This window comes from Narcine bancroftii, chromosome 3, assembly GCF_036971445.1.
Source record: "Narcine bancroftii isolate sNarBan1 chromosome 3, sNarBan1.hap1, whole genome shotgun sequence".
Taxonomy (NCBI): Eukaryota; Metazoa; Chordata; class Chondrichthyes; order Torpediniformes; family Narcinidae; genus Narcine; species Narcine bancroftii.
The window spans coordinates 128,701,073-128,726,801 of NC_091471.1; the positions used below are offsets into that span (position 1 = coordinate 128,701,073).

A 25,729-nucleotide genomic window follows, 5' to 3' on the forward strand; every position below is an offset into this window, starting at 1 on the left:
AATCTGCTGATGCTTTCAATCTATTGAACCTTCTCTGTGCGGCCTCTATATAAGCATATCCTTCCTCAAAAATAGAGATTAAACGTGTATCCAATACTCCAGGTGTGGTCTCACCAGCCTCCGAAAACAATGCATCAAATCCTTCCTACCCCTTAAAACAAAGGCCAACAATCCATTAGCTGCACCTCATACTAATCTACCATGTTTCATGTACCAGCAATTCTAGATCCATGGGTACTATATTAGGCTTATTGTTTTTACCATTTAAATAATAATTAACCATTTCAACTCCACACACCGGCATGTCTGTCCATTCGCCTCATGCACTGCCAGGTTGAGGCCAATCATCTCGGCAGTCTCCAACCAGACATCATCAATATTGACATATCCATTAACCCTCTCCCCTCATCTCTTGCCTTCCCTCATCCCTCTATCTCACTTCTTCAAGCTCCCTAGCCCCTTCCCTCTCATCAGAGAGCACCTTTCTCAGTTCGCTGTCCTCTCCCTCGATTACCTCTCCACTCCTTTCTCTTCTTCTGCCTCCTACCTGTATCAAACTATCATCTGCTGGCCTGTGTTCCATCCCCTCTCTGCCCTCCCCATCCCCACCCCTTCATAATCTCACTGATTTTCAACAAACTTGAAAAAAGGCTCAGGCTTGAAATTTCAACTACCTTTTGCTTTCCATGGACAATGTATGACCTCTTGGGTTTCTCCAGCACATTTGATTACTGCACTCGAACCCTTTTGCACAACCATTTTCAACTATCTAGTGATTCTGTAAATGTTCTATTTTTACCTCCAATAATAATGGATTCCAGCATTTTTTCCAATGACATGCTTTAGGCTTACAACCCTATGGTTTCCTGTTTTGTGTTTATCGCCTCCCACAAAGGGAGAACTGTCTAGAATTATATTCTGGGTGGGGCAACCTTGGCAAAGTTTTGCAGATGTGTCGTGGAAAATGTGCTGACTGGCTGCAACACAGCCTGGTATGGGGCCTCAAATACTTCTGAGTGGAAAGCCCTGCAAAAGGCAGTGGACACAGCCTAGTACATCACCGACAAAAAACTCTCCCCAACGTCAAGAAAATCTACAAGGATCACAGCAATCATCAAGGATCCACTCCGTCCAGCATCTGCTTTGTTCTCACTGCTGCCATTAGGAAAGAGGTAGAGGTGCCACAAGACTCACACTACCAGGTTCGGGAACAGCAGCTACCCCTCCACCATCAGACTCCTCAACGACAAATTCATTTAAGGATTCTTACTTTGCAAATTATTTATTACTGAATTTTTTTTCCTGCATTTGCATAGTCAGTTTGTTTACATTTTTTGTTCATATATATTTCTCTCTTTCGAGTACAGTTAACACTACTGATAAGTGGAAATTCTGCCTAGTCAGCAGGAAAAAGAATCTCAGGGTTCTATGTGATGTAATGCACTCAGACAATAAATTTGAACTTGAACATAGGAAATAAAAACTACAGTCATTCAGGAGAGAGTTTAATTGTGAGTTGGAACAATATGTAAAGATAAATTGGATAGGCTGAATGACCATCCTCTACTATGCATTGCACTGGAGTAAACAAGAAGATTGTAGATGCTGGGGTTGAATGTAATACACTCCAGCAGGTTTTCAAGTGAATTCCACACCCTGTCACTGGATTGGCAAAGCCACGGTATGATTTCTCTCAATTGGAGTTAGTCTAGAAAATGTTCCATTAATCAAAATATTTTCTGTACCTTTTATTTACAGATGGAGCCTCAATTATGAAGATGTAGATCAGCTGAACATTGTTTATCTCTGATCGAGATCCCCCAGGTGCATTGTGTACGATCAAAGTGACACGAAAGCAGGAGGCAAAGAGGACTCGAGAGTTGTTCGCTTCTCCACGTAAATGCCACCTCACAGTTATCTTCACACTAACAAGCTAGAGCAACTGAGCATTTAAGAGCCATTTCATCCATCTTCAGGCATTCACCAGTACAGGCTGGACTGGGAATTTAGCAGCTTAAATCTAATTATGCTTTCCATTTTTCTGCCGGATTGTTTGTCTATTCTTGCCTCTGCTTTGTCTATGAGGTATATTGGCCACAAACTCATGGATCACACTTCACTAATCACCTTATTTTCTAGGCTGAATGTTTCAAGTTAAATATTCAGAGGCCCCAGTAGTTTTAGCAACCAGACACTTGACCAATCCTCCATCTTGCTCTGTCTCTTAATATTTATTGGAGCCAAATTGCCTGACCCTTTCAAACTGTTATTCTTCATGGTTTCTCATCACACAAACATCAATCACACTAGTAAGTTAATTTGGTTCTGCACGTGCAGTAAATTAGACTGATGTGAGGTCATATTGCAAGATCGCACATTGCATCATTCAAAATCAGAGGATTCTACGCGCCTGAGGCACAATGGATCAAATTAGCTCACACCACAAAGTCTAGTGCTCGTCTTCCCTTTTCCTTCTGAAACTGCACTTACATTATTCTTGCTGCCCTTGAGGCATTCTTGTTACCAATTAAAAGTAAAAACAGAGGAACATATTTTGACAATACAGAACCTGACGAATATTTTACTCCTAAACACTCCTAAACATCTCCGTTACAATGGTGGCACCGTATGTAGTGAGTGGTGGAGGAAAGAAATGCCAGGATTCTGTCAAAGGGCAGGGAACGTTTTTTTTTCTCTCATCAGGTTAAAACAGTTGATTTTTTTTTAACTAAGCGGTTGGATATCTGTGAACTCTGCCAAGAACAACAAGTACTTGCATTTATCTATCACTAAACACATTTGTCTATGCTGTAGATTATCAAAGGCTAGCTGTAGAGAAAGAATCAGACTTTACATTTCAAGCTGATAATTTGCCACTGGGACTGGGAAAAGATGGACATAAAACAGGCTTTATTTTACGTCATTAAGTCTGACGAACCAAAGCATCTTTCACTTCTAGATTTTACAATCTTCAATGACTCTATCATTCAATGACTCTATCATTCTCATTTTTCCCTCCTCCAGTCACAGTGTGTCCTCTTTTCCATCTCATTCTCCATCTTGCTTTTTCATGCACTCATCTCCCAGTGTCCTTTGAATGTCTCCTGTTTTCATTCCACATTTCTTGCCTTTGAACCTGTTTGGAGATTGTTACATCTCTAGGTATTCACAGTTCTGTTGCAGGAAATCGACTCAAGGCAACATTTTTCTCTTCAGCTATTACCTGGCTAGCTAAATATTGGCAGGGTTACCTGCTTGTGTTTCAGATTGCCACCATTCATATTATGTTGCTTTCTTTACCCCATGGATCATGATCAAAAAAATACTGGAGGAAATGACAAGAAACTCAGTCAAAAAGATTGGTTTTAAGTCACATCTGACAGGAAAAAAAGAGAAATAGAGAGATGTGGGGGGGGGGGGGGGGTGCAGTTTAGAAGGGAACTTCTTTTAGGAAAGGTCACCAACGGTGAAGAAATTAAAATCAAGTTTGCCCATTAACTGAGACCAGTGGTAAACTGGGATGTCAAACACACAGGCAGTAGGTTGAGTCAAGGTTAACACTGGTCAGTTAAGCTTGCTGCCTTTTGCAATATTAGCAAGTTAGCATTGCAGGCTTTCTCAGCAAAGGCTGAACAGCATCTGTTTCCATTTCAAATTTCTAACACCTCCAATATTTTGCTTTTATGCCAAAACATTCTGTAGATAACATTTGGTTTGAATGAGTGCTCTGTGAAATGTGCCACTTTTACATCTTGTTTCAGTCATTACTTTAGACATTACAAACTGCAAATATTTTGCAAAAAGAGATGAAAGCCATTCGTAATGTAATCTGCACTAATGTGGTCAGACGATAGAAGATATAAAATAACATTCACTATCTGGCTCATAATAGGACATCGTCAAAACCCAAAATTTCGACCATTACAGAACCTATCGAAGCAGTTACCAACATTGAAGGAGATACCTCGTTATTGCTCACTTGCTAACAAGGAGGAATATTTATAACCTTCGTTATTTTTATTCCTTTTGATTTTGGAACATTTTACCAGATTACTACCCAAACAAATACCATTGACATTTATCCCACAGGGCATTCAATGGGTCTAATGCAACTGTCTCATATTTTAAACATTACTGTTAAGTTTTTTGCCTAGATGATTCTGTCTAACACTCATGTACTGCCTGATGCAAGCGAATTGGTCAATCAAAAATGTGATAAACAATTCATGTGCAAGAAAATTCATCAGAATTCCTGAGCTCTTTGAAAGTAGTTAAAATATTAATGCTCCTCACAGAGCTACCAGTTTAACGCAAGGTAACTGCAAATGGAAAGAATAAAATAGTGACAAGCTTACATTTCAGTGATGCTTTCAGGAAGGTTGTTTGATATCTCAGTGAGGCCCTTGCCTCGGCAGTCCACAATGCTATTACTGCACATGCAGACAGCTGGACAGGACTTTGAATGCACACTGCAAGACTGTGCAGTCGAACTCTGGTGGCCTAATGGAGCAAAGAGGAGAATAGAATTAGTCAAAACTGTACTGCTTTCCAAATTCTTTATTTTATATGTAACAGGCTGAGTTTAAATGTAATAAATTGGTTTGTATTTTTTCAATAATTGTATTCATTACATCTTGAGTGAATGGATGACTAAAAACAACATAAGACAATTTGAATGATCAACAGCTTTTTAAAATTAGCTATCCTTGCAGGGTAGGGCTGCTTTATCCCTGCAGGATAGGACTGCAATATCCCAGAGTTAAGTAAAAATTGTGCTAAAAATAAGGATAACACAAATGGGAACTTTAAGTATTGCAAATTATCCGAGCTCATTTACAAACATGGCCACTTAATAACATGCAGCGTATATTTTATATGAATATGAGAATGAAACGGTACAATCGGAACACTAATGCGTCCAACAAAGTGATCACACTTCAGTGAATGCAAAAGAATCTGCAGTAGTCCTTGTACATTTTCAAGCACACTTCTTCACGTTGATCACAATTCACTTATTTTGAATGGATGCAGCAATTATTTCACTGCATAAGTGATTTGCAATAATGCTTACACTAACAGTGGACCATCTGGTTTTTGCAGGCTATGTAGGTCTCCTCTGCTAAATATATGCTCTGGTTATTCCAGGCAATAAATGGAACTACACATTGGGGAAGTGTGGTGGGGCGTGTGTATGAACTGTATTACCTGATATCAGAGGGCAATGATGGCTGTGTAATATCTTCAGATAGTAACTAAAATGCCAAATATAAGGCCAGTGATATTACCTGCACTAAACCATGCATATAGAATCTACTGCAATGGAACCAGATTTCTGAACTACACAGTACACTGACCACCATTTAAGCACAAATGATCGGGGAAGAATTTTAGCTCAATTACTTGTAAATGATGAGAAGAGTCTAATTACCAGGTTACAATCATTTTAACAGAATGTTTTGTTTTCTACCATCTTTGATTCGCGGGACTGCTTCCGCTCTTGTTGCTATTCTATTGCTTATGGCAGGGAGAAAAGCTCTGGATCGTGTGTGACCAGTGACAAGTGAGGAAACAAAAACTAATTAATACATAGCTTGAAAATGCATTGCTTCAAAATCATTGGTCTGGATTCTTTAAAAACGCTTTGCATCAGGGCAGAGCAGGAAAGAGCACATAATAGCCCCATTTCTAACAAAAGGCAGAATACAAACAAAAAGTAAACTTGCCTTCATCCTCATCTGGACAGCATGAGATAAAAATGATAAAAACACACTGAGATTAACAAACATCATCCGGTCAGCACTGGCAATACACTGGTTATCAAAAACCATTAGCGACTTTACGGCTACGTAGAACTGAATTTTTTTTAAAGTAGTAAGAGAAAAAAGGAAATAAAAGAACATTGGCAAATGCAGAAGAGGCAACAAAAATATACGCTGTTACCAAGCAAGATAAGAGCAGCATTTCACTGCTCAGTGGCGTGCATGAAGGCAACGTCTGCTGATAAAACACTTTGCACATTATCACAACAGCCATAACATCATCAGGAATATAAAACATTATTTTCTCCAGATTTATTCGTCAGATTGAAAAGAATGGAACTAAAACCAAAAAACCTCTACACCATCATCATTCCTACCCACCAAAATGTCCCTGTTCCCAAGGGACCCAACACCAACAGTGATCTCAGAAAAGTGAATACACCAATAATGACTGATATTAAAATATTGCTGAAAATCACAGGGCATTGCAGGAATCGATTGATTTCAATATCTATATGAATTGTACATCTTATCCTTTAATTTGCAGCTATTTTTCTAAGCACAATTTAGAAAATATCAAACAAGGGCATGCATATATTTCTCATAATCCACTTCAATAAATGAATTTAGTATTTTGAGACTTAAGGCCAAAAAGTGCATTATACACATTACTGAGCAATTAAATAATAACAGCATAATTCAGTCGCAATTTCTGAAGATATGGTGCATCTGATATCAATCACACCACTCTACCTGTAAGCAAATGAAGATTAGCTCCCTACTTTTTAGCACAATGCACACGTGCGTTTTGATCAGCCCTTCTTTCAATGCATTTGTTCTCCACTTACCAGAGCAAATAAACTCCTTCTTTTGTACCTCAGCAACATTGTGGCCCCTCAGGTGTCCAGGACCTGTGCACTGGGTGTAAAGCCCAACCCGCGGGCGCTGCCGCAACCAATCAGCAAGCCAGGCTAAGTGGCAGTCGCAGAACAGGTTATTTGAATGGAGGCGGCTGCAATAAAAAATGCATGGAATGGAGTTAATACATTTAAGTGAACAATGGAGTGTAAGCGACACAATTTCAGAGCTTCATGCTTATGGAGAGAAAAATCAAGAATCAATCCTTTAATCTCATCTGTATATTTAAGTCTCCCTGACAGGGGTCAATTCCAATGCTTCCACATTTTTTTTCCAAGCATCATTCGTGTGACAGCAGCCTTTTAGCTAAAGATTAATTAATTAATAAAAGTTGCCTCCGTTGTCACAAAATCAATTCAAAGCATTCCCCTTTGATTGAATTACGAGCTCAGGAAACATCCAAGAGCCAGAAACCCAATTATGGAATTCAGAAACAAGTCTCACCAAACAAAGATGAAAAGAAGCAAAAATGCAGAATAGCAGTAACATACTGTCAGCAAGAAAAAAATGATTATGGAAGCTTCAGTTTCTAATTAAAAATACCAACAAGTCTTGCCATCGTTAGTCTCTCTACAAATGGTCTAAAAAATCCATTCAGCAGATGACATTCATTTTCTGCTGAACAAGATAGAATCATACAATATCAAATAATCTTTTCACACCCTTTTTCTTCTGATTTCCTCCTTTTTTGTTTAATCACTGAAAGGGGATTAAAAGATTTTGTCCCTTAAGACCTGTGCTCAATGCAATCTCTGAAATTAAAAGACGCAAATGGCAGCAAGCAAGGGAATTAAGTAAGCTGCTTTCCTGACAGGACCTTCACAAGAACATGGCTCCCTTCCAACAGGCAAAAAGCAGCTCACCATTAATAAAATATCAGATAAATGTATCCTCTAAATTAGGCAAATTAGTTCAGACTGGCTTTCATGTTCCTCAAAGTAAAATAAAGGATGACAAAAGCAATAAATCAAGCTGCTGTCTTGAATTCTGCTTTGACTGTGTAATGTCATTTCATCAAAACCTTTTAGCCAATGCATTCAATCCTAACAAAATATACCCTAATGGATATTGAAGCTCTGAATGTTGTCCAGCATGCTAATTTTCCTTTCAGAAGATTGCTGGGTAGGCAGCTACTTTTAATTAAATACTGCTTCAGTTGCCAGCATTTGATGCTTTCTTAAAGTACAAATAAATTGAAAATATTGCCTGAACAATAAATATTTGCATTTCACCTGTCTCCAGTTCATCTCTTGTGTTTCTCCTTCAACCTATTATTTACAGTTTATCTAGTTTAAGAAACAGTTGTAATGAAATTGAAGGAATATTTTTTAAAGTATGCATTTTAATACCTGCTTATTTCTACTTCAGATGCAGTTGAGGTTTATAAATAGTATATTTTCCTTGAGTGCTCTTTTTTTTTACTTACAAGGTTCTAAGCCTGGGCATATGGTTGAAGCTTGCCACTGACAGTCGAGAGATGTTGTTGTTATTAATCGTGCTGTTGGATGAAAAGAAAAGGTAAAATAGAAATTCATAAAATAATTGAATTACGCACATTGTAATTGTTGTTTATTGGGCCATGGACACTTGACCAATACCATAAGCCTTTTTTCCCCCCCTGTGAACAAGCAGATCACTTTGGTGAAAAGTTCAAATATTGGCTGTAAGACCAGTTGTTACTCATCACTACACAGGACATCATAATCATATGGAAATATGGCTTTGAAAGGGGGGAATGTACTGGATTGAATTACAGTTTGAAGTGAACCTCAGTTTGAATTGCTGAGCCCCATTCTATCAATCAATGCGACTAATGTAGTTTAACTGGCATCACAATGGTACAATTCAAATGTTAAACAATACAAGCATGTAACATTCATTTTTTGTGCTTTTGTCAAGGCACAAAATACAAAAAATGTTATTTTGAATCGTATTTATTATTTATAACTTTGTAAGACATGCAATTACAATGAAAATAAACTATCACTCTTCCTTGTAATATAGTTATATTGCATTTTATTCATTGTTTCACTCATTTGTCCATGTCCTATGTTTTAATAAACTCACTTGCATCTGCTTTCTGCATCGCCAGTATTTGCAAATTAGAACATTAAATAATAACCGAAGAGCAGACATTAAACTGAAAGAACCCGATTCCTGGTTTCTTCCAGAAGCTGTGACTGGAAGGTTAGAAAAATTCAGCCTTGCTTCCTTGTTTTTTCGACGTCATTTCAAGTTATCCCAGCTGCAGTGTTTACAGAAAGTACCCTTTCCAAACAAATAAATAAACCTATTTTGATCCAAGTAGAATATGACTTATATCAAAATTATAAATACTCTTTTTTAAGCACAATGATTTATACAGGGTCCTCTCAGGTTACCTTAATTCATGTCCTCTTCGATGCAGCATAGAGAAGCCATTTTATAGTTATTTTTCTTGTGTAAGAAAGTGAACATTGATGTAATGTTCCTTGTCTGGCTTTCATGGAAACTAATGATACACCCGAGAGGTGTCTTTGCTGCATTTTTCAACCATATTAAGACAAAGTGCACATTTGACCATTGCTTTAGGAAGGCTAATGTGCAAACTACAATAGAACCTACTGGTTGAATTAGAAAATCCAATTCAAGTGATGCAACTGGACAAAAAGGAAGGCCCACATACTTGCTTGGAACCACACATCAAGTTGTTTGATTGTTAGTACCTGTATGACCAGTTTCTGCCAGAATCATTCCACCTGTCTCAAGAGCTTTGGTGTGAATTGACTTGATTTTTAATTGCTCTTGGGGGAAAAAAAACTGAATTCAGTTTTCCTAACAAAATGAGCTAGGAGCCAGGTAAAACTGATTCAAAGACCCAAGAAGTCACTGCAGGTGTGACTCCCTGCCCTTTGCTCAAGCAAAGGGAGCCAGGCTTTGTTTCCAACATCTGGTGATCAAACCATTTGCAAAAAAAAAAGAACATTTACTTGGCTTCCTCACATACTTATAAATATCCAAAGAATGCAGAGTGCAAGGTCCCAGGCCAAACATGTCAAGAATGTGCTAAGTGGTTCAATTCCCTTACACTTTGCCTTTCCCTTGACCATAGTATGAAATACTACATCAAAAGGTCAACTTCTTGCAGTTAAGATTCTCTTTGTACCTCTTTAAGTAGCTCATTACAAACCAGCTCTGGTCTCAAGCATTGCTGCAGCAATTTAATTTCATATTTATTTTAGAATGACTGCGTGACTGCCGTTAGTTTTTCCTTGACTTTATGAGAGAAGGTTGTGAAAGTCTCCATGAGCCGTGCATTTTGTCCCGTGGTCATTATAGTTGGCTGAGAACATTTTAAATTGATTTTGCATGTGTACGCATTTACCCACAAATATCCAGTGCAAAAGGAGAATCTTTTTTTTGTAGATCCTAATGTGTGGAGCAAGAACATTTCCCAACACATCCTGGCTCGGATGGCTTACCTACTCTCAGCCTGATACAAAGTTTCTAAGCATTGCACAGGCTGCAATCTTCACATAAGCTACTTCATGCAAAATGCCTCAGCAAAGAGCTCATCTATAGAGACAAATTGAAGCAGTACTCACAGTACTTCCAGGTCACGCAGAGCTCTGAATGCTCCATCCTCAATGCAGCTGATCTGGTTGTAATCCAGTTGCCTGTTAAACAGATTAGGAGGATAAACTCAGAAGATCAGAATATTAGCAGTGTTATGTACCACAAAGCCTTACTTAATTTTCTTTTCTGCAACTGGGCCCATTACCTTACAGGTGAGTTATTTTGATTTCTCCCTTCTCTTCTCACACAAACATACAGACGCAACACAACCATACACACCCCCTCTTAAGATCTGCCCTTAAATATTTATTCATCCTTCTGTACCAACCACTTGAAAATATTTGCCCTTCTTCAGTCTGTGCAAGTGACAGCAGCTCGGTTAAGCTCCAGTAAATAATAACTGCACCTTATATTAAATGCTGGCAGAATACAATTTCATTACATCAAGAAAAGCTATCCATTAAAAGCTTTCAGAATCATCTCACTGAAACAATTTCATTAAAAGGAAAAGGACTGTAAATCACTTAACGTTCCCCTCAGTGACCTAACAGAATCCATTTATCAGAGAAACCAAGCTGCATGCTAATTCCACCAACCTCGGCAAATGCCAATGACTTCTCTCGTAAAAAAAGCGCAGCTTGGATATTTGTCTCCTGTAACTATTAGAAATATCAAAATTCCACAAAGGAAGAAGGAAATACAATGTTCTCTGAAGTTAAATCCATAACTAAATAAAGCAGAAGAGAAAACACAGCCCTTTTGGAATAACTAAAGTCTTAAATAAAAGTGATTTGAGATACCGATCTCCCTCTTTGTAGTTCCGAAAAGCAAGCATTTCCATACTTTGATGATTGTGTGTATGCCACACTTTCATAACCCTGAAAGTAATGGAAATAGTTCAGGAGGTTTAATAAGGTTGGAGTTTTCCACTTTCTTGAAATAGGAGTTGAGTAATTACAATCCATAAATCTGGAACATACATGATAATGCCTTTTCTCCACCATGGACAAAATTTCACACAGATACACATGTAAAAGGAGGCTGGAACCCTCTTCCAATTAAACTGCTCTACATTTGTCAATGGATATCACCAGCAATGTCTTTACATTGTACAGGTATTACTTTGTTGTGTTTTGTGGTGATATCCAGACTTCAGAATCTGAATAAATCTGAGTATCATCAGGAATGACTTTATGTTGAAGAGTCAACAACAGAGCAAATGAATTTAAGAGAAGGACATTGCAGGAAAAGTAAAACTGGTCAGGAAAGATCTTAAAAGGTATAAATGGAACAGTAAGCTGATGAACTCAATTCTCTGCTATGAACAAAACAAAATTGTGAAACAAAAGACTGAATCTTCTTCAAAATTATAAATTCAGTGCTATACAATACAGTATATGTGAAAGATTATAGATATGTTTTTGGCAGATAAATTGGGGCAGGGTTTTTAGTGTAGGTCACATACAAACAATTTAAAACAGATCTTATTTAAAATAAAGGTGCTCTGCTAATGCTAGACAGTCCGGCTCCAAGAGCCTTTGCAAAAGCTTTGGAGAAGAGACTTCACTAATTAATTGTTGTTTACAAAGAGGCAGCAGACAAAGTCAGAGCCGCAGGCTGCCTGGAGTAGAGCTTACTGTTCGAAGAGGGTCATGTGGTTTTGCAAACAGAGAGTAAAACTGGCTTTTCTCTGAGAGAGAGGGGAGAGAGAATTCAGTTCTACAGTGTTACAGTCAGCAGCAGCTGGGACTGGAACAGGACAAGCTGGAAAGCTTGTGGAAAACCCCATTGGGAAGACGGGTTGTGAATACCTGGTCAAAGCCATTGTGGTTCACACAAGAGGAGAGGACTGGCTGCCTAATGTTTCACTTGAAATAAGAGAAACAAAAAGGAATTCTGTGGTGGCCCACTCTGGAAAACCCTGATGGGGCAAGTTTCTTTTTCAAGACACTGATGTGGCTGATTAGAAGGGATCACTTTGCATCCTGGAACAACACATCTCTCTCTGAAAATCAACAAGAACCTTCCTGAGTGGTAACCATTTACCTTTCAAACACCAAAGCCTGGTGGACTTCATAAATGTTAAATTATGTGCACAGAATAAGAATTGCCTACAACCAGTGAACTTGGAGGAATGAGAAGTGAGATTGAACTGTGAATCAAAGAACTTTTCTGAACTATTACATACACGTGCACTTAGAATTAGAAGGGGGTTAAGTTAGGTTAGTTAAGTTGATAGTAATAAGTTAAAGTTTGATCCTGTTTTGATGTTTAAAGATAATTAAAAGCAACTTTTGTTTAAGTAACCATTTGTCTTGGTAAATATCTATTGCTACTGGGTTTTGGGGTCTTCTGGGCTCATAACAATAGCGTGAAATCTTCTCAAGGGCAAACATTACCAACCATTTGGATCCTTATATTAAGTGAACATTTTGCAGGCATATGTAATAGGAGCCTATTACAGCTGAGTCCACTCTTGTGCTCAACAATTGCCCACACCATGGTTATACTGACATGGAAGTCACAAAATAATAGGGTTCACAGCTAATTTTACACAATCAAATTAAGGGTTGAAATCAACTAAAATAGTTGAGCTGCCATTTCAGATGAGACTTGTTCTCCAACAGTAAGCACGACTTGAACAAAGGTTCTCTCTCATCTGATAGTCTCCCTAATGCATCAGGTAGTGCTTATACTTGATAGAGCACCATGAATTTATTTTTTAATGAGTTTCGAAACATTATTCTAAACACTAGTTTGGATTAATCTGAACACAGATTCATAGAGAAGTAGCATTGGAAATTGAAATCAGAAAATTAAACTGAAAGACCAAAAAAAGGTTAAAAAAATGTCTAGTGGTGCTTTATGGAAGGAATATCAATGAGGCAGTTCAATTGAGGGGACTGATAGATTCATGGAACTGTGATATTGTCACCATATGGAATTTTAAGTTTAAACAGGACAGGAAGCTGACCTTTATGCATTACTTCTAAATTCTAGGGATAGTTCCCTGGACAGAATTTAAAAAAATATGGTTAAAAATATATGGGAACAGGAATTTCAACAGCCATTTTCTGAAACTACACTGGACTCTAATTTGAAGTGAGTACATTGATCCTTTCTTTGTGCTGGACACTCATTAATACAGTTTAAGGTAGTACACCGGGCCCACTGTTCCAAAGTTCAATTGGGTACATTCTATTCTAATCTCTCTTCTAAATTGATAAGCGTATACAGAGCCGTTGTCATACCCACACTCCTGTTCGGCTCCGAATCATGGGTCCTCTACCGGCATCACCTACGGCTCCTAGAACGCTTCCACCAGCATTGTCTCCGCTCCATCCTCAACATTCATTGGAGCGACTTCATCCCTAACATCGAAGTACTCGAGATGGCAGAGGCCGACAGCATCGAATCAACGCTGTTGAAGATCCAACTGCGCTGGGTAGGTCACGTCTCCAGAAAGGAGGACCATCGCCTTCCCAAGATCGTGTTATATGGCGAGCTCTCCACTGGCCATCGTGTCAGAGGTGCACCAAAGAAGAGGTACAAGGACTGCCTAAAGAAATCTCTTGGTGCCTGCCACATTGACCACCGTCAGTGGGCTGATATCGCCTCAAACCATGCATCTTGGCACCTCACAGTTCGGCAGGCAGCAACCTCCTTTGAAGAAGACTGCAGAACCCACCTCACTGACAAAAGACAAAGGAGGAAAAACCCAACACCCAACCCCAACCAACCAATTTTCCCCTGCAACCGCTGCAACCGTGTCTGCCTGTCCCGCATCGGACTTGTCAGCCACAAACGAGCCTGCAGCTGATGTGGACATTTACCTCTCCATAAATCTTCGTCCGCGAAGCCAAGCCAAAGAAGAAGATAATTGAAGAAGGTAAATTGTATCATATATTCTGGTTATGTCCTTCTCTTTCCAATTTTTGGGAAAGGGTATTTCGTACCTTGTCTTTATTCTTAATATTAATTTTCCTCCAAATCTTTTTCTCGTTCTTTTTGGAATAAGTAGGCCAATGGGAATGATATTGACTGTTTCACAATCCCTTGTAGTTACCCTCGCTTCCCTTATTACTAGAAGGGCCATATTGATGAGATGGAGAGATGTTGTCCCTCCCATTCATACTCAATGGTCGTCTGCTACCATTGCATGTCGGACTTTGGAAAAAAATTGATGCCCCACTACTGAAGTGAATCTTAACTTTGTTCAATATGGGATTCACTTCTTAATTATTTTCAACATTTATAAGATTAACTATTTTCTAATTTATGACCCCATTGGTTACTATTTTTTTAATTATCAGTAGTGGTGTGTCCATTTTAATCCAATTGCCTCTGTTGGGTGGGGTTAGATAAGTACAATAGTAATTTAGTTATTTTTCCACTTTTTAATGTAACATAGGTTATTATAGCATCTGTATTATTCTATAAGATTTGTTAATATTCTATTTTATTTTCTTGTACCTATGTAACATTTATACGATGAAACTAATCAAAATATCGAAGGATAAGGAGGTGCTTGAATACACATTGCTGGAAGAAGTTGCCATTTGTTCCAGCCTGATCCTTTCCCCTCCAAACAAAACTCTCTTTAATTCCAATGTAAACTCTGTGGTGCTTTTGCTGGTACTACTCTATGGGAACTCTAAACTCTCTCAGAGTAAATACACAAGTATTGCGATATCCCAGCACCAATCTTCCAAGGTATCATTCCCAGTACATCAATGACTTGACACTAAGTCTGCCAGATTGAGCTGCAATTATACAGCAAAGGTAAAAGGCAGAGTCGATCTGATAGACAGCAAATTGTTCACTAGGGAATACCTGACTGGCAAGCTCTAGCCCATCTTGGATGTCTATGCATGCTCCCCATAAATGCAGAAGTCTGAAATGAGCTGTAGATGAAATGGCTGGAGCTGAAGATGACATGAACGGGTGGTGAAATATTGATGCATCCTCTACTAGACTCACCGTTTCACTAGGTGGGTGAAGCACTGATGTGTTGTTGGGAGGAAAATGAGAGATGGCTTAATTCATAAGTACATAATTCATGGTTTTGACAGGACAGATGTGGAGTGGCTGTTGGTCTTTCAAAATATGGCTTGATCATTCATGAATAAAATTTTAAAAAAGTATGTATCAAAGGGCACTGAATCTGGAACTCTACAGAAGGAGGGGTCAAGACAGTCACTGACAGACCTTCAGATATTAAGGGAGAGGAGATAAGTAATAGGGAGTGGCATTGTGATAAGATACCAGCCCCCACACTGATCCCATTGTCTCTAGTCACCTTGTGCTGTGAGCAAGCTGGTCTGTGATTTTGTCCTCAGTTTGAACAGTCTGAAGCCACCAATGTTATCTTTCTTTATCTATCTCCAGTCTCCAATGATTAGTAAGGGATTACTTAAGGTGGTATGTGAGTGGAAAGAAAAAGTTTGAAAACAGCTGTTTTAATCGTACCTAATTGACTCATTATGTGCACCGTTTCATAACTCCAAAGAAAATGAACCAATGCCAATTTTTCTCAAGCAAAATATTTCAGTAACAATTCAGTGGTTGTCAACCTTTCCCCCCCCCATCACATGCCACCTTAAGTAATCCTTTACTAATCACAGAGTACCTATAGCCATTGTTAGAGATCAATAAGTGCAATAAGTGTGTGTCTAATGTGCCTTCAAATACAGTATGTTATACGTAACACTAGACGCCAACACTGTTGTGTTACACGTCTTGCCTCTTTTGCTGCTGGAATGTCGGCTTGCTGTGTAGAAAGACACTCTGATCCATTATGCTGGCTTTGTTCGATTCAGTGTAAACGACCAAAGACGGCTTAATGCCAAGTCTCCCTTGCAGCAATATAGCGGGATTTCTGTGTAAAAAACATAAATGTTTAAAATGTAGAGGACACAGAATTCCCTAAATGCATTCAGCAGAACTTTATTAAGCTAGAAAACTAAAAGCCCAACAAATGTGAGGAGAATTTGAGATTTAGTCCCAAGCTAAACTGTTGGAGGAATATATTAGTGGTGGAGCATTTCTTCAACAGTGATTGTAATTCAGTTATATTTAACAAGAGTTCTTCAAAAGGTCAAAAACAGAAAGAAAGGTTCTAATTCGGTCCAAGATCAATTTTACCAGATTGTGAAGTGGATTGGAAAAAGATATTTAAATAAAAATCATGGAGATGTATTTAAGAAAATGATTCAAGGAGTTTAATCCAAATGTTGTCTCAAAAAGGAAAAGGGTGGGATTGCTCATTCAGAGTAACTGGACAATGAATTTTATAGAAGATGGGATAGGACACAAAATTAATGTTTCACAACACCGGGGGCCTTTTACAACATAAAATCAAGAGTAATTTAGAAAGTGTAGGATTGAAATTAAAAAGGGAAATTATGAAAGCAAAGAGAGGGTAATAAAAAAAATCTTGGTAAGTAAAATTGAGGAGAATCCAAAGCAGCTTCAAAAGGACATAAAGAACAAAAGAATAACTGAGACAAGAGTAAGGGCTCTTAAGAACCAAGAAAATAATTTGCTTCAGGACCAGGAGAATGTGGACGTGGTTCTCAGTAAATATTTACAAACAGGGCACTAGATCTTTTCCTCCTCTGAAGAGGATCATGGTGAATCTGATTGCAACTTCACTCCTCATTCCTTTTTAACCTGAGATAGCAGTTCTCCCCTTAACTTAACAAGAATCTTGCTACTTCTGTCATAAAAATATTCAGAAACTCTACTTCCATAGCCTTTTAAGGGAGAGTTTCAAAGATATTACCTTCTGTGAGGGAAAAAAAATTACCATATCCCTAATTTGAAGGGACTTTTTAAAAAAAAGTGGCCCCTGGTTCTAGTTCTCTCACATGATGAAACATTTTCTCCATATCCCCACAGTCAAGATCTCTCAGGAACTTGTATAATTCAATCATTTTCTCTCATTCCTCTGAACTCCAGCTGACACGAGCTTAGCCTCTTCAACCTTACACCCTGAGCTGACCCACCCATTCCATGCATTAGTCTGAAAAAAAATTTCTGAACTGCTTCCCTTCTTAAATAAGGAGACCAAATATGGTGCACAATACCTCAGATGTGGTCTCCTCTATGTGATTTAACCATTTCCCCAAACCCCTTGCACCACAACAGTCATAAGGGACCTTAATCCAGAAAGAATTTACAAGACCACAAAATGGTCTTATAAATGGCAATCTACACCTGGTCTTCAGTTCAAGTCTGGCTGCAGAGATGTGAGTACATACACAAGTTATGCAATTTGTCAGCTGTGCTAATAGTCAAAGTTGATGAGGCTATGTTGGGTGGTGTCTTTTGCCAAAGCAAGACTCCCTCTGCTCTCTTCAGCAGATATATATTCTGATAATACTAAGCAAAGAACAGAGAGTCATGGCCAATAATTCATCTGACAACCAACATTTCCAAAGCATTTTATCTAGTCAATCTCACATTCCAAACTGATTTATGCAAACTCACTAATATCATTCTTATTGCATAATAAAAGGACTTCCTTATTGAAAATTGAAAAGGGAATGAAAATGCAATAACAATACATTTTAATGAATTTCAACGCAACTAAGTATGTTTTATATTTTGGAGAGAGAAAAAAAGTTTGCATCATGCTTGGGAAATAAAAACCCAAAATGGATAAAGGAATAAAGGATTTTGGTATACAATGTTACAAATTGCTAAAAGAAGGATGTAGGTTTATACAGGAATTAAATCAAGAAGACCGCAGAGCCCACCTCACTGACAAAAGACAAAGGAGGAAAAACCCAACACCCAACCCCAACCAACCAATTTTCCCCTGCCACCGCTGCAACCGTGTCTGCCTGTCCCGCATCGGACTTGTCAGCCACAAACAAGCCTGCAGCTGACGTGGACATTTACCCCCTCCATAAATCTTCGTCCGCGAAGCCAAGCCAAAGAAATTATTTGTGGAATCATAGAGCACAAAAACAGGCCTTTGACCTTCTGAGTAAATGCTAACCATCAAATACTAAATTCCATTTTATTCTCCCCACGTTCCCAACAATTCAATCAGATTCCACCACTCACCTATGCATGTGGGGTGATTAACCTACAGTAGAAGTCCTAAAATCCGGACTGCTCAGGGATTGGGTCGGTCCATATTTTTGGATTTTCCAGATTCTCAGGCAGTACTTTTAAAATTCAAATTTATCGAGGAATAGAGATCAACAGGTAAATTTTGACAGTTTATTCATTAGCAAATACAGCATGCTTCATTGATCAAAATGAGCAGTTTTAAAGAAACAAAGTCCACACTTGACAAAAAGCATGGTCGATGGTCACTGCTGTACATCTGTAGCGCTTACACATGCATGTGCACAAAAGCCCACTAAATTTAAAAAAGTTTGAACATTTTCAAGAAGTCCAGATTCTCAGGAAGTCTGGATTTCTGGCATCCGGATTTTTTTGATTTTTACTGCACCAACCTGTGCATCTTTGGGAGTTGTCAAAAACACCACACTGTCTCAGAGAGAACATGGAAACTCAATAGACACAACACCAGGGTTAGAATTTAAACAGAATAAGTGGAGCCGTGAAACAGCAGCTCTACCAGCTGCATCTCTGGGCCTCCCACAGGCATGGCTCAGTGGGAGATGCTTGAAAACTAGAGAAATTTTGTGAGATGTATATTAGTTGTACCACATCTGGAAAATGTTAAACATATAAATGAACACTGAAAATAATAGATTTATTAAAATGATATCAGAAATGCGAGAATGTATCTGTCATAAAGGATGAATTGGATGAGTTTGTTTTCTTGATAAGTCTTCAAAATGATCAAAGATTTTGACAGATCATAAAGAATATTTTCCATCAGTAGGGCTGAGCAATATTAGGGGCTCCTGATAGCCACCAAGAAATTGTAATGGCACAACAGCTTTCAAATAAATAAAGAATAAACTCACTTATTTCTTTCAGCTACCATGAGTCGACTTTCTTTTTATTATTCACTAGACAGCTCTCAAGACAAGAACAAACTCCAAAGGGTTGTTAACTCAGCCTGCAACATTACAGGCACCAGACTTCAATCCATTGAGGACATCTACATGAGGTGGTGTCTTTAAAAAAAAAAGCAGCCTCTATCCTCAAAGACCCCCACCACCCAGGCCATGCCCTCTTCACTCTGCTACCATTAGGGAAAAGGTATAGTAGCCCAAATACGAGCACTCAATGGCACAAGGACAGCTTCTTCCCTGCTGCCATCAGATTCCTGAATGATCAACGAACTAGATACTGCCTTACTTTTCGTGCACTATTTTTATTTTTTATTTATAGTAATGTTGTAAGATGGTTGTAATATGAATGTTTACACTACGATGCTCCCACAAAACACTGAATTTCTTAACTTGTTCATGATAATAAATTCTGATTCTGACAATGTTGCATTCTTCAACTCCCCACATACCACCCAGCTAAACTCCTCTAACCTTCTCATTGGCTCACTGTCACATGGATGATCCTGACACTCTTACCCTCCTCGTCCTGTCTCTGAGATTCATCACCCATATACTGACACTTAACACCCACGCTATTACCACCGCGTGACGCATCGCTTACATCAACAGCGGCAGCCGGCACCCTTCCTGATGAGGCTAAGTATGCGACCGTGAGAAAAATCAAAGAGGGAATTCAGAGAAAACTGTGTTCAGAGAGAAGTGAGAATGTGGAACTAGCTATTATAATTGGCAGTCTAGACAAATAGCACAGATGTTTTAGCAAGGCGAGATAAACATATGAGGCAACCAAGAACAGAGGTTGCGGCTAAATATATTAGAGAGAAAAAGCCTCAAATGGGAAAATAATGCTAGATCATGGACTAGTTAGGCTGATGAGCCCATTTTCATTATTGTCTGTGGAAAGTGAATGTCAATTAGCACTTCAATCATCTATTAATATTTTAATTTGATGTTATTCTATTCACAGGAATTTCTGACATGCTAACTAGGCATCACTAGATTGCTGCATTGAGACCACACATTTCTTCAATGAACAGGTGTCTTGAATTAAGTCATGGCCAACTTTTGTTACTAATTTCAGAGGGTAAATTTGCAGTGTTCAGCGAGATTGAACAATTGTTATTCATAATACAATGGATCTGGGAACATTGCATGAATCACTTATGCAATCGAAGTGAGCAAAGGCCTTGTTCATTGAGAACTCAGGATAAAACAGGCTTGGCAGGAAGAGTGGCAGGAGATTGACAGCTGATTTTACATCCCATAAGATATTGTGCACTAAATTAGAGTTGATTATGGAGCTCAAGGTTATTATTATCCTGTCCAAATAATGTTGCCAAATTCCACCCTGTAGTAGAAGAAGTCTAATAGGCTACTAATATTGGTATGGCCTGAAGATCTTTTCACTGACCAGATCTCAATGAAAGTTTTGTTGCCCACTTCTGTTGGTTGTTTCCCATTAAGAGATCTCTTTACACCTGAGGGAGATTAAAAACATAATGTATCAAGAGCAGAAAGGCACACCCATCATGTAGCTGTGAGTGCACAGCGCCAAAGGTGCACAGAAAGATAGAAGAGAGAAAAAAAGAACAAATCATTCATGCTGGACAAGAAGTTTATGGCTGATAAACTTTTACATGCCTTTGCTCCATAGCCTTTGATAACTTCACCTGTCACTGAAGTCAGAATTGGACATTACTGTTGACCCAACAGCCACATATTTTTAGACTAGTTAAGTGTGAAATAAGTTCCAGGTTTTCATCAGAGCACAGCCATGAGAAATAAGAGGGAGAAGCCAACAGAGCCCTACCCTGATTCCTTGCACCAGCTCTACCTTTCGATAAATCATGGCTGATATTTTACCTCAGCACCATTTTTTGCACCAATCCAAATCCCTGAATTCTCTATCAATGTCTGATTTCAAATGCAGTGAGGTTTAGATGAGATGCAGTGATGAGTGTGAAGAGGTTGAAGGTCTGAAATACCTGCTAGATTATTATCAGCATTTCCTTCACCCAGTTAGCTCCAGGTTTTTGAGGCGGTATATGGAATGGATTTGATAATTTCATACATAAATCAGGTTCGGCTCCACTTTATTTTTTGCAGGAAACTATTCTCAACTTTAAACAGTCACGTGAAAGGTACATCTGGGAGTCAGTGGGAATTTTATACTTGAGAATACCTTTAATCTGATCATGTAACAAGGAAGGATACAGTACAGTACAAGACCCTTCATCTCACAAGATTGTGCTGCCCTATGTAAACCTATTCCACTGCAACCAAATCTTTCACACAAAATCTTCTATTTTTCTCACATCCATGTACCTTTCTAAGAGTCTTTTAAATGTCTCCCTTCTACCAACCTCCACCACTCTGATATTTTCTCAAAACTTTCCTTCACTCACCTTAAACAGACATCCTCTGGTATTTACTATTGTCATCCTGGGAAAAGGTCTAGGTTGGCCACTCTATTTATGCATCTCCTATTCTTGTATACCTCCATTAAGTCACCTCTCATTGTTTGTCACTCCAAAGAGAAAAGTTCTAGCTCTGTTAATTTTGCTTCACAAGATATATTCTCTAATCCGGGTAACGTCCTGGTAATTTCCTTCTGCACCCTCTCTAAAGCTTCTATGTCCTTCCTGTAATGAGGCAATCAGAGTTGTGGTCTAACCTCCAGTTCTATGGAGCTGCAATATTATCTCATGCCTCTTGAACTGAATCCCCCAACTAAAGAAGGCCAGCACACCATATGCCTTCATAACCACCCTATCAAATTATGTGGCCACCCTGAGGGATCTATTGACTTGGACCTCAAGATCCTTCCGTACTTCCATATGGTTAAGAATCTTGCCATTAACCACTTATTCACTGGTAATTTCCTCCCTCATAACAGAATTCAGAACAAAATGCCTGTTTCTGATCCATCCCTGTTGCTCTGCACTTTATACTCTTGTCCTGTCTTGTTGTGCTCTGCATGTGATGCTATTGGTATGGTGGTGAAACATCTCTTACTGAATTCTTGATAAATGCAACCATAAATCTGAGTTGCTTCAGGTATATAAATCCTGTGGGGTTGCTGAATGAGCCTCAATTCTGGGAGCTTTGGCTCGGGAAAGAAAATGATATTGGTTTACTAGTCTTCCAATACATTTGGAAAATTTTTCAGCAGAAATATTGGTGGTATCTTTTTTAGTACCTTGTATGCAAAACATGTCTCAAATGCACACAAGAGTGTGGTGATTACTGCTGCCTGGTACACTGAGTTTTACAACAGGTTTGTGTTCTTCCTTTGTCATCACCATATTCAACAGTCAACTACCATAAATGCTTGTGTAATAATTGAGTTACTTGGACCAAGTTTTTGGGGGTAAAATTTGGGGGGGGTAGTCATCTTTTCCAGGACCATGGAAAAGATGACTACTGTGGAAATTACCTGCGGCCTGCAAAGTGTTGGGTGCTATGATGACCAGGATTGGGTGGTAAGTCCATGTTCAGGGCATCGGGATCTTGGATGGAAGGATGGCCAGGGTGAGGGAGCTCCGGTGGAAGGGTGGCCAAGAAGAGGTTTCATGGGGCATTATGAGCTCTGATGGGTGAGTGACTGGGGCAAGGATCCACAATGCGACATCAGATTGGGGAGCCGTGACGAAGGTCTGTGGTTGTGACTTCAGGAGCTTGGATGGCCAGGTGGCATGGGGAGCTCCAGTGGGTGGGCTGCTTGGGCAAGGATCCACAATGGGGGCATCAGAAGCTCCAGAGGGTGAGAGGTGGAGGCAAAGATTCATGGTCGGGTTATCGGGAGCTCCGGTGGGCGGGAAGCCGGGATGAGGATTTGCAGTGGAGGGCATTGGAAGCTCGAGGGTGGGCAATTGGGGCATCAGGAGTTCTGATGTGGGGGGGGGAGGTTGGGCATCAGGAGCTCCGATGGGTGGGTGGTCAGGACCAAAAATAGGGGAGTCGATTTTTACCTGGGATCAACTATGATGTGAGTATATATGGTATTTGTGTTGGTTCATTCAAAGCAATAGTGAGTTTCATTACTGTCACCAAGAGGTGCCTCATGCCATTGAAGTGGTTCACATTGTTGAAGGTCTCCAAGTGAATCATAATTGTTGCAGGAAGATTTTGTACATGGGTGTGTCAGCAGATGACTCATTTTGCTGAGGCAAGGCTTCAGCAGTTTTAAGTTAGTAATGACAGAGAGCTTGGCTTCTGAATACATGCACATTTTTAGCATGCAGCATTTCCTCTGGATGGTAGCGCACAATAAGATGGTGCTTCGTAAGGGGCAGATGTCTGATCTCTGAGGAGGAGAAATGAGCCAGTGTCAGTTAAGCCACTGCTACCAGTGTGGCTTCTATCAGTTGCATTGGGGTGTTTGGGGTGCATGCAGCTAAACCCAGCAGAATGAGAGTAGCTACGGACAGGGGACTCAGGTTTGTTAGCCAAAATCCTCCCACCAGGCAAAGGGCAGCAGGAATTGGGACTGTGGGGGTAGGACGAGGGGGAAGGTGGGGGAGGGTTTGAGAGTCTGCAATGAAGAACAGGCATCTCGATGCAGGGGGGGCTCAGGTTCGACAGCTGCAGGCCTCCCATCAATGGACAACATGTAGAAATGGTTGTCATGGCACCGACCGTGGTGGCCATGGGAGTGCCGGAGGCAGCTATATCAAGAGAAGTGGTGACATCCTTGATCATTCACTGTCTTTGAAGGGACTCTTATTCCTTATTCCCTTTTTTTTGCCTTTTTGGTGGGCATAGCGGTAGTTTGCTAGCCTTTGAATGGGGTGCAAAAGAAAACATTCCACTGTATCGCAGTACATGTGATAATAATAAATAAATCGAAATTAATAAATCGAAATCCATGCTGATTTGGTCATGAAAAGTTGCCAAGTACTCTTCACTGAAATGGTGTTACAAATCTCTTTCTAATAGTCCTCAAATTTATTTCTAATTTTTTTAAAGTATACTGTAGACAGCCACTGCCATAGGCTGCTTTGCACCCGCTGCAATCGCATTGCAGCCACCGTACTCGCAACAGAGCACTGCGCTTACGCGAGGGCGCATTAGTTGAATCGAGAACTAGCAGGGAGCAGACGCCACACTGTGGGCTCTCTCTCCCTACCCTGTTTATCATGTTTAGTTGTGTTCGGTAAAGTCTTTTTTTGGTTTACCTTTTCTGCCGAATCAAGTTGTTATTAAGCACACAATAATGAACATGATGTCAGAAGTAGGATGAAGAGTGCCCCAAACCTGAAGCCTTCCAATCGTAAATCAGTCACAGTGAGTAACCACAACCACATTTTGCACGGTCGCCATAATGGCAGACGGATTCAGGCAGCCCGGCCCACTCGTATTTGATGGAAATGTGGCAGGATCTTTGAACAGGAATATGACATATTCATAGCGGCAGCACATAGCAACAAGCCTGCCCGTACCAGGGTATACATTCTGTTAAATTTGACGGGCCCAGAAGCCATTGAAAGGGAGAAGTCGTTTGTGTATGCAGGTGAAGTGCATGATGGGAACCTCATTAATAGCCCGGTTGAGTGGAGAGAACATCTCAAATGTTTAAAGCATAAATTCAGAGAAATGTGACAATGAAAAAGCACAAATTCAACATGAGAGACCAAAAGTCTGACATGCCAATACACTCATATGTCAGCGATTTAAAAATCGGGGCCAATTTTGGCACACTTTGCGACAAACTAATTAAAGACAGAATGATATGTGGCACTTGCGACTATAATATGTGGAAGGCGCTCCTGCGAGGCAATTAAGTGACACTAGCAAAGGCCATCGCAACATGCTTGGTGTATGAAACTACTGTGAAAAACAGTAAAAGGCTAGCCTCTCCACAAAAGCAGGCCACAATCATCAACGCGATACAGGCAGGACTGGCGAGCAGACAGTGGCTGGAGGTTAGAATCAAGAGCCAACCAAGTCAGTCAGACCACCCATACCCAAGACAGGATGTGGCAATTGTGGAGAAGACCATATTCCGAGAAGGGAGATGCGTCCAGCGTTCGGCCAACAGTCAGTGCAGGAACTACAACAAATGGAACCACTTCAGCAGATGCTGCAGATCCAGGCAGCAGACTATCAGACGGAACATGCCCAGGAGGACCATCGACCATTTGGAATTGGAGCAGAGAGGGAGTGACCCCGATGATGAGTACTATGTGGATGGGCTCACCACGAGGATGGAAGGCAACACAGCAGAAAATGGGATCAGAGGTAACAACAAGGCCTTCATGACCATGGAAGTCAACAGCAAGTCGGCTGAGATGAAAGTCGACACTAGGGCCAAATGCAATGTCATATCACTGGCGACATTCCACCGGTTGAGAAGGATGGAACAAGTCAAACCACACAGCAAGGATGGCTCCACATGCTTCTTTGTGGTGCATGATGCGTGCATAGACATGGGGCTTGTCTCATTCAACACAGAAGTCCACCAGATAAGCCTGTCCGAGGATGATTTCTCACAGA

At 39.8% G+C, this 25,729-nt stretch overlaps 1 protein-coding gene across 2 annotated transcripts in view; it reads right to left on the reverse strand.

Annotated features, from left to right (window-relative positions):
* slit2 (slit homolog 2 (Drosophila)) overlaps positions 1-25,729 on the reverse strand; it is a 509,410-nt gene that overhangs the window by 149,230 nt on the left and 334,451 nt on the right. For both annotated transcript variants that reach the window (XM_069925076.1, XM_069925074.1), the window contains exons 6-9: positions 10,262-10,333; positions 8,104-8,175; positions 6,608-6,771; positions 4,356-4,500 (exon numbers count right to left, since the gene is read on the reverse strand). In XM_069925076.1, coding sequence (XP_069781177.1) covers positions 4,356-4,500; positions 6,608-6,771; positions 8,104-8,175; positions 10,262-10,333 — 453 coding nt within the window. The remainder of the gene's footprint in view (positions 1-4,355; positions 4,501-6,607; positions 6,772-8,103; positions 8,176-10,261; positions 10,334-25,729) is intronic.